Here is a 12,608-nt window from a genome sequence, read left to right on the forward strand (position 1 = left end):
CCTGCCTTCTCCCCTCTCTCTCTTTCATTCCCCCTGGGCCTCTTCCCCCTCTCATTCTCTCTCCATCTCTTACCTGTTCCCTGATGTCCTCTCGGAGTTCGCCAAGAATCTGGTTGAAAATGATCAGCTGGCCAATCAAAGCCTTGGTGTGGTCACCTGACACAGTGATGTCCAAGCATTAGAACATAAGCACAGGGAAACCATTAAAGTAAATTATAGCATTATACCGGTAACTATAATTGTTAGGTAGCATTTGGGTAGGGGGAGGTTGATAAACCAGTGTTTCTGATTGATACTCACCCAGAATGGCATTGACATCGGCGCTAACTATGGAGACCAGAAAGTCCACTTTAATCATTTCAATCACAACACACTACTCATTTTAATATACTATTCATAACAATGCCTTTCACAGACATGAACTAGTGCATGTAAACAGAGACAGAAAAAGGACAACCAACATGACAATTATATGTTAGTTACGTGGGCTCACCACTAGAGGGGGTTAAAGTGATAAGAATACACTACTGAGATTAGCTTCTGCTGACCAAATACCTAATGTGACGTATGGGTAGGAGGAACAAGTGGATGGAAATATATATCAGCAGATATCAAAGTGAACACTCTCTATAGACAGACAGGTTTCCTCCCACAATGTACCAATATTCTGGCTTACATGTCTATACATAATAAATGTCAGTTTGGCACAGAGGAAAAGGCAGAGTTGGGACATCTGGCTTTCCTACATCCCTGTCTTATCCGCAAGTTGCCGTAGCATAAACCCCCAGACACAAAATGTTTTTTTTTTTGTTTCCAAGACAATGTCATTAATCCCAGATCTAGTGATGTTACTCCTAGGTCTGAGTTTCCATGACTAAAGTGAATATAACGTTATACACTGAGTTTACCAAACATTAGGAACAACCTCCTAATACTGAGTTGCACCTAGGGTTGTGGCGATCACAAATTTCGTCAGCTGGTGATTGTCAAGCAAATAACTGCCGGTCTCACGGTAACTGACCATTAATTAACATACACATTTAGCATCTTCTGGCTTCCACACATAGCCTACAAGCCACTGATGCAGACCTTTGGAACATCTACATGTTAAAAAATATAATTAACCCATGCAATATAGCCTAAACCTTCACAATAAATCCATTATTTATTTTAGACAGGTCTAAAGAAACATGATATGAAGGAGATGTCTATTTCAGAAGCACAGAATAGCATACTCTGAGTTGTCTTTATGTTAGGTCCTGATCTGGCTATGCCATATGGCTGTGGGCTACACTAGTTCATTAAGCAGACGAGATTCGCTTAGAATTCCGTGGCATTATTTTCTAGTATTTTCTAGCATAAATTAGAAAGGGTCTTTCTCTAAATGATTTGAGGGAGTGTGCACATGCAGCTATTCTGTGTTGAGCGGTTAACCAAGACACAGGTACTCCTACATGCTTAATTTAGAGTTATTAATGTAACTTTAGTTATGATACAAAGGCTTGTCTATATGTTTTGATTTTGAATACATTCTAAGGCTGCATGACGCGACTCTAATGATTATTTGAAAACAAGTTGAATGAAAGGCATGAGCTCAATATGTTTTTCATCAGTCTCTCATTCACAATTTGACAAATGCCTTGATAATGCCTTGAATTTCCCAGTAGCATCCGCTTTGTGTGGCTGTAATTTCCCCTCAAAATATCCATGCCTTTTGTGGCCAGTGGCTGTTGGGCTGAATATAATAAATTATAATTCCTTCTCCCTGTTGTGCTGCTTGCTCCAAAGCACCTCTCACTCACATGGCTCTGTCACGGATCCCTCTGAACTTTCATTAAGCACACATGTCCCCTATTCCCACTGATTAGTACTTGTACAGTTGAAGTTGGAAGTTTACATACACTTAGGTTGGAGTCATTAAAACTTGTTTTTCAACCACTCCACAAATTTCTTGTTAACAAACTATAGTTATGGCAAGTCGGTTATGACATCTACTTTGTGCATGACAAGTAATTTTTCCAATAATTGTTTACAGACAGATTATTTCACTTATAATTCACTGTATCACAATTCCAGTGGGTCAGAAGTTTACATACACTAAGTTGACTGTGCCTTCAAACAGCTTGGAAAATTCCAGAAAATAATGTCATGGCTTTATGATAGGCTAATTGACATAATTTAAGTCAATTGGAGGTGTACCTGTGGATGTATTTCAAGGCCTACCTTCAAACTCAGTGCCTCTTTGCTTTTCATCATGGAAAAATCTAAAGAAATCAGCCAAGACCTCAGAAAAACAATTGTAGTCTCCACAAGTCTGGTTCATCCCTGGGAGCAATTTCCAAACCCCTGAAGGTACCACGTTCATCTGTACAAACAATAGTACGCAAGTATAAACACCATGGGACCACGCAGCCATCAGGAAGGAGACGCGTTCTGTCTCCTAGAAATGAACGTACTTTGGTGCAAAAAGTGCAAATCAATCCCAGAAAGGACCTTGTGAAGATGCTGGAGGAAACAGGTACAAAAGTATCTATATCCACAATAAAATGAGTCCTATATCGACATAACCTGAAAGGCCGCTCAGCAAGGAAGAAGCAACTGCTCCAAAACCGTCATAAAAAAGCCAGACTACGGTTTGCAACTGCACATTTTGGAGAAATGTCCTCTGGTCTGATGAAACAAAAATAGAACTGTTTGGCCATAATGACCATCGTTATGTTTGGAGGAAAAAAGGGGAGGCTTGCAAGCCGAAGAACACCATCCCAACCGTGAAGCACGGGGGTGGCAGTATCATGTTGTGGGGGTGCTTTGATGCAGGAGAGACTGGTGCACTTCACAAAATAGATGGCATCATGAGGAAAGAAAATTATGTAGATATATTGAAGCAACATCTCAAGATGTCAGTCAGAAAGTTAAAGCTTGGTCGCAAATGGGTCTTCCAAATGGACAATGACCCCAAGCATACTTCCAAAGTTTTGGCAAAATGGCTTAAGGACAACAAAGTTAAGGTATTGGAGTGGCCACCACAAAGCCCTGACCTCAATCCCATAGAAAATGTGTGGGCAGAACTGAAAAAGCATGTGCGAGCAAGGAGACCTACAAACCTGACTCAGTTACACCAGCTCTATTGTGGGAAGGTGGTGGAAGTCTACCCGAAACATTTGACCCAAGTTAAACAATTTAAAAGCAACACTACCAAATACTAATTGAGTGTATGTAAACTTCTGACCCACTGGGAATGTGATGAAAGAAATAAAAGCTGAAATAAATCATTCTCTCTACTATTATTCTGACATTTCACATTCTTAAAATAAAGTGGTGATCCTAACTGACCTAAGACAGGGAATTTTTACTAGGATTAAATGTCAGGAATTGTGGAAAAACTGAGTTTAAATGTATTTGGCTAAGGTGTATGTAAAGTTCCGACTTCAACTGTATAAGTGTGCCCTTTGGTTTCCATTGGGTTTTCGATTATTATTATAATGTTCGTTGGTGCGTGTGAGTACCTGTGCTGTGTGTTTTGGGCTTTCGTGCCCTTGTGGATTGCGCAGATGATTACAGGTCTCGTTCCGTGGGTGCGTGTGTGTATATTTTCGAGGTATTCCTCGCTCTTTTGTTTGGGTTTCAACCCTGTGTGTTGTATATGTGTTTGTTTGGTCTTCGTCCCCGTGCCCTCACACGGCACGCCATAACTTGGGGGCATAATAAAAAAAAACTATTACGCATTCCTGCGCCTGTCTCCCGAATCATTGTTACCAACGTGACAGGCTCTCTATCACGTGATCAGGTCTTTCTCACAGGCTGCAATTGAAGACCGATACAACAGGGATGCAACTGCTTGTGTCTTTATCCAATTCTGAGGCGCATACTGAAGATATTGAACGGTCCACATTTCATTTGTCAGCCAACTAGGCGAGTAGGCCTAACAAACAGCAAAAGCACTAGCCTATGTCAGTCTACTATCCCCCACGGTACAAATGTTGACCTATTCTGTGCAAGAAATAAATGTTCCAAACATAGTCTGGGACAGTTATGGGATGCGACAGATCACACATTAATACAACCACTAGCATCCAAAACCCTTTTTTAAGCAATGAGGCTTACGCAACAGATAAGAATGTTTAGCTTAAAATGTTGATAAACTATTCGGCTATTTCTTCACATTATAAGTGCAGCCATGTGCACACGGCGGTAGGCGATAAGCGCAAATGTTCCATTAACGGGAAAACACTATCAACATTATCCGCACAAAGGATTATGCATGTAATACTTTTATTATAGAGGTGCATTTTTATGGTGAAAATGATCTTACCAAAACTTCAAACTCACGCACTGCGTATGCATGCCAGTTAGGCTCTACGCCTGTTGCAAAGTGGATTCATGTGCTTCATTTTAAGAAGTTATTTGGCCACTTTAGTTGTGATACAAACCTGACCAAAACATATAGGCCTATGGGCTAGGCTACATGAGTTGTGCGACTAAAAAGTCACAAAAAAAAGGTATGTCTTCTTTCTTGCCTTATGATGGTCATCATTCACAAGAGATGATAACCTCAGCAAAAAAAGAAACATCCCTCTCACTGTCAACTGCATTTATTTTCAGCAAACTTAACGTGTAAATATTTGTATGAACATAAGATTCAACAACTGAGACAAACTGAACAAGTTCCACAGACATGTGACTAACAGAAATTGAATAATGTGTCCCTGAAAATGTTTTTGTGTCCCTCAAAATCAAAAGTAACAGTCAATATCTGGTGGGGCCACCAGCTGCATTAAGTACTGCAGTGCATCTCCTCCTCATGGACTGCACCAGATTTGCCAGTTCTTGCTGTGAGATGTTACCCCACTCTTCCACCAAGGCACCTGCAAGTTCCCGGACATTTCTGGGGGGAATGGCCCTAGCCTTCACCCGCCGATCTAACAGGTCTCAGACGTGCTCAATGGGATTGAGATCCGGGCTCTTCGCTGGCCATGGCAGAACACTGACATTATTGTCTTGCTGGAAGTCACACACAGAACGAGCAGCATGGTTTGCAGCATTGTCATGCTAGAGGGTCATGTCAGGATGACATGGGGGAGGAAGGGGAGGAGGATGTCTTCCCTGTAAAGCACAGCGTTCAGATTGCCTACAATGACAACAAGCTCAGTCCGATGATGCTGTGACACACCGCCCCAGACCATGACGGACCCTCCACCTCCAAATCGATCCCGCTCCAGAGTACAGGCCTCGGTGTACCGCTCATTCCTTCGATGATAAACGCGAATCCGACCATCACCCCAGGTGAGACAAAACTGTGAAGAACACTTTTTGCCAGTCCTGTCCGGTCCAGCGACGGTGGGTTTGTGCCCATAGGCGACGTTGTTGCCGGTGATGTCTGGTGAGGACCTGCTTTACAACAGGCCTACAAGCCCTCAGTCCAGTCTCTCTCAGCCTATTGCAGACAGTCTGAGCACTGATGGAGGGATTGTGCATTCCTGGTGTAACTCGGGCAGCTGTTGTTGCCATCCTGTACCTGTCCCGCAGGTGTGATGTTCGGATGTTCCGATCCTGTGCAGATGTTGTTACACGTGGTCTGCCACTGTGAGGACAATCAGCTGTCTGTCCTGTCTCCCTGTAGCGCTGTCTTAGGTGTCTCACAGTACTGACATTGCAATTTATTGCCCTGGTCACATCTGCAGTCCTCATGCCTCCTTGCAGCATGCCTAAGACACGTTCACGGAGATGAGCAGGGACCCTGGGCATCTTTCTTTTGGTGTTTTTCAGAGTCAGTAAAATTGCCTCTTTAGTGTCCTACGTTTTCATAACTGTGACCTTATTTGCCTACCATCTGTAAGCTGTTAGTGTCTTAACGACCGTTCCACAGGTGCATGTTCATTAATTGTTTATGAATCATTGAACAAGCATGGGAAACAGTGTTTAAACACTTTACAATGAAGATCTGTGAAGTTATTTGGATTTTTACAAATTATCTTTGAAAGAGGGTCCTGAAAATGTGACGTCTCTTTTTTGCCGAGTATATAATTCACAAGTGATAAACTAATATTGTCACCCATCAGACTATTCTTGATTTAGTCTTGTCTTTACATATACTAAATAATATGTGTATAATTTGTTTTGATTTAGAATGGACCATTATCATGCATCTGTCTCGAAACAGGGGCAAGGCAAAAAAAATACATGCACTTAAATAGCGAATGGAGGATGCTTTTCCTGTAGTTTATTTTCATGCCAGCTAGGTAGGCTATACTCCTGTTGTAAAGAGAATCAATTTGCTTAATATTAGAAAAGTTGTAAATATAGTATACCTAATCTATAGAACGCTGATGGGATCATCCTCATTTTAATAGAGGCCATCACTCTGTTTTCTCACGCAATTGCAGAGTCTATGGAAATGTGGTAGCCTATAGAAAAAGTTTGGACACCTCTACTCATTCAATGTTTTTTCTTTATTTGTACTATTTTCTACATTGTACAATATTAGTAAAGACATTGAAACTATGAAATAACACATATGGAATCATGTAGTAACCAAAAAAGTGTTAAACAAATCAAAATATACTTTTTATTTTCGATTCTTCAAAGTAGCCACCCTTTGCCTTGATGACAGCTTTGCACACTCTTGGCATTCTCTCAAACAGCTTCACCTGGACATTCCACATATGCTGAGCACTTGTTGGCTGCTTTTCCTTCACTCTGCGGTCCAGCTCATCCCAAACCATCTAAATTGGGTTGAGGTCAGGTGATTGTGGAGGCCAGGTCATCTGATGCAGCACTCTATCACTCTCCTTCTTGGTCAAATAGCCCTTACACAGCCTGGCGGTGTGTTGCGTCATTGTCTGTTGAAAATAAATGATAGTCCCACTAAGCGCAAACCAGATGGTATAGTGCAGGGGTGTCAAAGTCAAATGGACGGAGGGCCAAATAAAAAAATCAGCTACAAGACGAGGGCCGGACTGTTCGAATGTTCATTGAAAAAATTTTAAATGACGCATATAGTCTAGTGAACCTAATTGAACCTACTGAAAACCTAACAAATATATTACAATATGATCAGATAAATAAAGCAATATTTTCTTATGGCTCTGTCAGTAATCTTTAATTTTCAACAGACACAAAAGACAAATTTCCTTTATATAAATATCCCCATAACATGAACATTAAATGAAAGAAACCGGTATTCAAGGCACCATCAGTAGACTATATTTTCTATTTTAGCAAAAGTGGGCTAAATTTACTTCAAAGAAAAAACAATAATAGCAATTTTCTATCATCCACTCAACTGAAATATTTTTAAAATATAATTGGATTGAAATACAAAAAAATAAAGTGCAAAAATCTATTAATCAAAAACAACACTTTGTTTAAGGAGAAGTAACATGCAGTGAAAACAAATATTAAATTTTAACTTTTAAACTTGAACTGAGTAAAAACTCTAAATATGTGATTGCACAGTAATGTTCACTTGTTTGAGGTTGAGGGTGATACTTGGTGGTGTCCCATCTTTTCCACAAGTTCATCAATGTTCGGGGTAAGGCTCTGAGCTGAAGAAATCCTCAGAATTGAGTGGAGGTGTTCAGCAGTAAGTCGACTTCTGTGTGATGTTTTGTTCAGGTTCATCAAAGAAAACAGTTGTTCACACAGGTATGTGCTGCCAAACATAGACAACGTTTGAGCAGCCTGGATGCGCAGCTGGGGCATTGTGCCGGGGAGGAAACGGGCGAACTCCGCAGCACCCACTGCCGCATATTTTGCCCTCAGTGCATCATTGCATTGGAGGTCAATCAACTCCATTTGGAGGTTTGGTGGTGAGCTTTCCACGTCAACAGCAAATGGGTTACCGAGCAGTTCCAACCTGCTTTTTTGTGCTTCAAAGTCAGCAAATCGGCGTCGAAAGTCAGCGGCAAGCATACCTATTTTATCAGCCAACTGTGTGCTCGGGAACGCACTGGTAGAGAGCTTCTCTTTCATGGTCTGGCAGCTGGGAAAGTGGCTCAAATTTTCTTTCCGCATCTGCGTCTCCCACAGAGTCAGTTTGGTTTTAAATGCCTTCACTGTACTGTACATATCAGAGATGACACGATCCCGACCCTGCAGCTGCAAGTTTATTGCATTCAGATGACTCGTAATGTCACACAGAAAAGCCATTTCACACAGAAACATTTCGTCTCGGAGTTGTGTTGTGTCTTTCCCTTTGCTGTCCAAGAACAGACAAATCTCCTCACGAAGCTCGAAACATCTTTGAAGCACCTTTCCCTGGCTTAGCCATCGCACCTCTGTGTGATAAGGCAAATCGCCATGCTCCGTTTCTAACTCCGTCAGAAATGCCTTGAACTGGCGGTGATTCAAACCTTTGGCTCTGATAAAGTTAACTGTGCGCGTGATGATGCTCATTACATGCTCCATTTTCAAGGCTTTACCGCACAACGCTTCCTGGTGTATGATACAATGATAAGCTGTCAGCTCACCTGTCGCGTTTTCCTCTTGCATCTTTTCCCGTATCTTCGCCACCAGTCCGCTCCTGTGTCCACACATCGCAGGTGCTCCGTCGGTTGTCAAACCCACGAGTTTTTCCCAAGGCAGCTCCATCTCATTTACACATCTTGACACCTCTTCATACAAATCATGCCCCGTAGTTGTGCCATGCATAGGACGTAAAGCCAAAAACTCCTCTGTCACGCTTAGGTTGGAGTCCACTCCGCGGATGAAAATTGACAACTGGGCAATGTCAGAAATGTCGGTGCTCTCATCCACAGCCAAGGAATATGCAATAAAATCTTTTCCCTTTTTCACAAGCTGCTCTTTTAGATTGATGGACAACTGGTCTACTCTCTCGGCAATGGTGTTTCTGCTCAGACTCACATTTAAAAAGAGTTGCCTTTTTTCTGGGCAAACTTCGTCACAAACTTTAATCATGCAGTTTTTGATGAAATCCCCCTCCGTAAATGGCCGGGCTGATTTAGCGATCTCTTCTGCCAAAATAAAACTGGCCTTGACAGCAGCCTGGCCTTGTGATTTGGCTTTTTTGAACAGAGCCTGTCGAGATTTGAGGCCTCGTTTTAATTCCTCTGCCTTTTGTAGCCTTTGTTCCATGTCCATATTCTTGTTTTTGTCCGCGTGTTTCGTTTCATAATGTCGTCTCAGATTATACTCTTTCAGTACCGCCACACTTTCTCCACACAGAAGACACACAGGTTTTCCAGCTACCTTCGTGAACATATACTCCGACTCCCACCTTGTTTGAAACCCCCGGTTCTCAGTATCCACCTTCCGTTTTGCCATTTTTGATGGGTATCTGAAAGTTAATTTTACTGTGATGCTGACGACTGCTGTGCCAATAAATATTGAAATGAAGCAGCCTACTGCTCGGTGCGTCACCTTTGCATTGTGGGAAATGTAGTATTGGTGCGTGTAAAAGATCTGCGGGCTGCCGGCTTGCTGCGGGCCGGTTCTAATAATAAATCAAGATCATCCCAGGGGCCGTAAAAAACCTTCTTGCGGGCCGGATGTGGCCCGCGGGCCTTGACTCTGACATATGTGGTATAGTGTAAAGCTGCAGAATGCTGTGGTAGCCATGCTGGTTAAGTGTGCCTTGAATTCTAAATAAATCACTGACAGTGTCACCAGCAAAGCACCACCACTCCCTCACACCTCCTCCTCCAAGCTTCACGGTGGGAAATACACATGCGTTCACCTACTCGGCATCTCACAAAGACACAGCGGTTGGAACCAAAAGTCTCAGATTTGGACTCATCAGACCAAAGGACAGATTTCCACTGGTCTAATGTCCATTAAGGCTAGGGGGCGGTATTTTCACGTCCGTGATTTGTTTAACACTTTTTTGGTTACTACATGATTCCATATGTGTTCTTTCATAGTTTCGATGTCTTCACTATTATTCTACAATGTAAAAAATAGTCAAATAAAGAAAACCCTTGATTGAGTAGGTGTATCCAAACTTTTGACTGGTACTGTATATTTGCATTTATGTCAGAGTGATTAGAGGGACAATTGAGTGCTGAGTACCAGGCAGTTAGAACGTTTGGTAGGCTACTAATGACCATCAGCAGCATCAGAGCTTGGAGAAGCCTAATTACAAGTGGAATGTGACTGCCTTCATGACTCGTGACTGCCATTGTGGCGGTCATACGGTCCCCATAACAGCCCTAGTTGTCTCGTCCCCTTCATCTACACTGATTTAAGTAGATTTAAACAGGTGACATCAATAAGGGATCATAATATTCACCTGGATTCACCTGGTCAGTCTATGTCATAGAAAGAGCAGCTTTTCTTAATGTTTTGTATACTCAGTGTAATAAATTAGTATGAGGATCGTTTGCATGTGTTTATGGTTGTATACAAAGATTTTACCTGAATTCTGAAAATGTGTATCTCCCTGAAATGGACAGTCGGTAAGGATTCCTGCTTTGGCTATGGAGCCACCCAAAGCCAGTTTCAAAGAGTCCACTGAGCCCTGAAACACGCACACACAAGCACAGTACAGTTAAATTAATTAACTCTCTCACACACACAAAGGGGCATGGTAGGTGGAAAATCATGCTAATTTGTATTCAGAGTAAACTGTCACTTTTAAATGAATGTCTAGGCCTAGGGCTATGTTATGCAACTGACAACATGCAATGTTCCCTACAACTCCTCTGGGACTGCAGCTCCCCCAGGACTGCTGCGCTAAAGAAATACCAGCTCGTGCATAGAAGTACAAAAACAAAATCCCCATTAGTTAACACAATCAACATTTCCCTCCACTCAAAATGTTTCATAAAATCAATGTAATATTTGCCACTTTCAATGCAACGTGACGAGCATGAGCGGTTGCGAGTAGATTCACTTGTTTTGAGATCAAAGCGTGTGCACATTTATTCATCTTCTTTGCTAGTTATTGAGTTATGGCTAATTTCTGGTCAGCATCTTTGAAAAACGAGTCAGGTAAAGAGCTTTTTTATGTCTTAAAGGGGCAGTGTTATATTTTGAGACAGGATTGAATAAGCTAATTAGTAGCCAATAGGCAGAGGAGACCATACATTTGTGGCTGATTCATTGTAACAATAATAATGGTATGGGAATAATAATGCATTTTATTTTGTAAAGTGGTTTCTTGCATCAAACACAACACAACAACATTTTCTGGCACTTCCTTGTCTGAAGGACAAGTGGATAAACTGGTTAATGTCAAGCCCTGCATGGATTTTGAAAAAGTCTCATGGAATGTAATTCTACATTGAATACCAAACATTGGCTGCTACTGTAGGCTGAATGCTAGAACTGCTATTTCCATGTAAATAATATTGTTTTTCAAGGTAGGCCACTCTGGTAGGCCTACATTATGATCACTGTTAAAACTGTAACTTAAAGTGGGTACAATCTCAGTGTTCACAGTAAACGCACGCAGGAAGTTGCACAGAATATTCACAACATTCAAGTTCGCGCTCAGTAGACCTGAAATTTGCTCAGTGCGAAAACAATTAAAGGGAACATTGACCCCCAGTCTTACTTAGACATATTGAGGCACATGCTCTGGGTTGTGTTCATTGGGGCACACCGTAGCAAAAAATAATCAAAATGTTGTGCAACGGAAAGGGAAACACGTGTTTCTTATTGGACAAATTCTGATAGTACCTCCCAGTTTCACTCCCCTTCTGACCATTTCCTTCTGTTTTATGCCTAGTGAACATGACCCTGGTCAGTACCCGTGTACATCTGCATGCATATCACCTGAGCGGTCCATTCAAGATAAGAGATACAAACTAGGAACAATAGCTGCAGTGTGCCCTCTCATTTTAGATATTTCCTTCTACAATTCCCCCCATCCTCCTTCCTGTTCTCTCTTTCATCCATCTTGACAGGGAGTGTGGCATCTATCAGTCAGATAGTCACACATGCAAACAGCACCACAGAGTTACAGATAACTACAGAGTTCTCCATATAAGCCTCAGCATGAGCCATTAAAATGTAGCTGATAGATAGGATGTACAGCTCTAGTCCATGTTATTCCATTTTTTTTGATGAAAAGTTACTTATAAAATAGTAGACATTTGACAGTTCACTCAATTTACGTATGTGCATACCCCAACCAGAAGCCATGGATTACAGGCAGCATCTGCACTGAGCTAAAGCCTAGAGCTGCCGCTTTCAAGGAGCTGGACTCTAACCCTGAACCTTACAAGATATCCCGCTATGCCCTCCGATGAACCATCAAACAGGCAAAGAGTCAATACAGGTCTAAGATCGAGTCATACTACACCGGCTCTGACGTTCGTCAGATGTGGCATGGCTTGCAAACCATTACAGACTACAAAAGGAAGCACAGCCGAGATGCTGCCCAGTGAAACGAGCCTACCAGACGAGCTAAACTACTTCTATGCTCGCTTCGAGGCAAATAATACTGAAACATGCATGAGAGCACCAGCTGTTCCGGAAGACTGTGTGATCACACTCTCCGCAGCCGATGTGAGTAAGACCTTTAAACGGGTCAACTTTCACAAGGCCGCAGGGCCAGACGGATTACCAGGACGGGTACTACGAGCATGCACTGACCAACTGGCAAGTATCTTCGCTGACATTTTCAACCTCTCCTTGTCTGAGTCTGT

At 42.1% G+C, this 12,608-nt stretch overlaps 1 protein-coding gene across 1 annotated transcript in view; it reads right to left on the reverse strand.

Moving 5' to 3' along the window:
* The window catches only part of LOC110488229 (thrombospondin-3b), a 44,804-nt gene that overhangs the window by 24,938 nt on the left and 7,258 nt on the right, over positions 1–12,608 (reverse strand). The window contains exons 4-6 of the mRNA XM_021560367.3: positions 10,372–10,474; positions 301–327; positions 74–156 (exon numbers count right to left, since the gene is read on the reverse strand). Of these exons, the coding sequence (XP_021416042.3) occupies positions 74–156; positions 301–327; positions 10,372–10,474 (213 nt within the window). The remainder of the gene's footprint in view (positions 1–73; positions 157–300; positions 328–10,371; positions 10,475–12,608) is intronic.

Source organism: Oncorhynchus mykiss, chromosome 30 (assembly GCF_057628025.1).
Source record: "Oncorhynchus mykiss isolate SJ-2025 chromosome 30, ASM5762802v1, whole genome shotgun sequence".
In the NCBI taxonomy this organism is placed as follows: domain Eukaryota; kingdom Metazoa; phylum Chordata; class Actinopteri; order Salmoniformes; family Salmonidae; genus Oncorhynchus; species Oncorhynchus mykiss.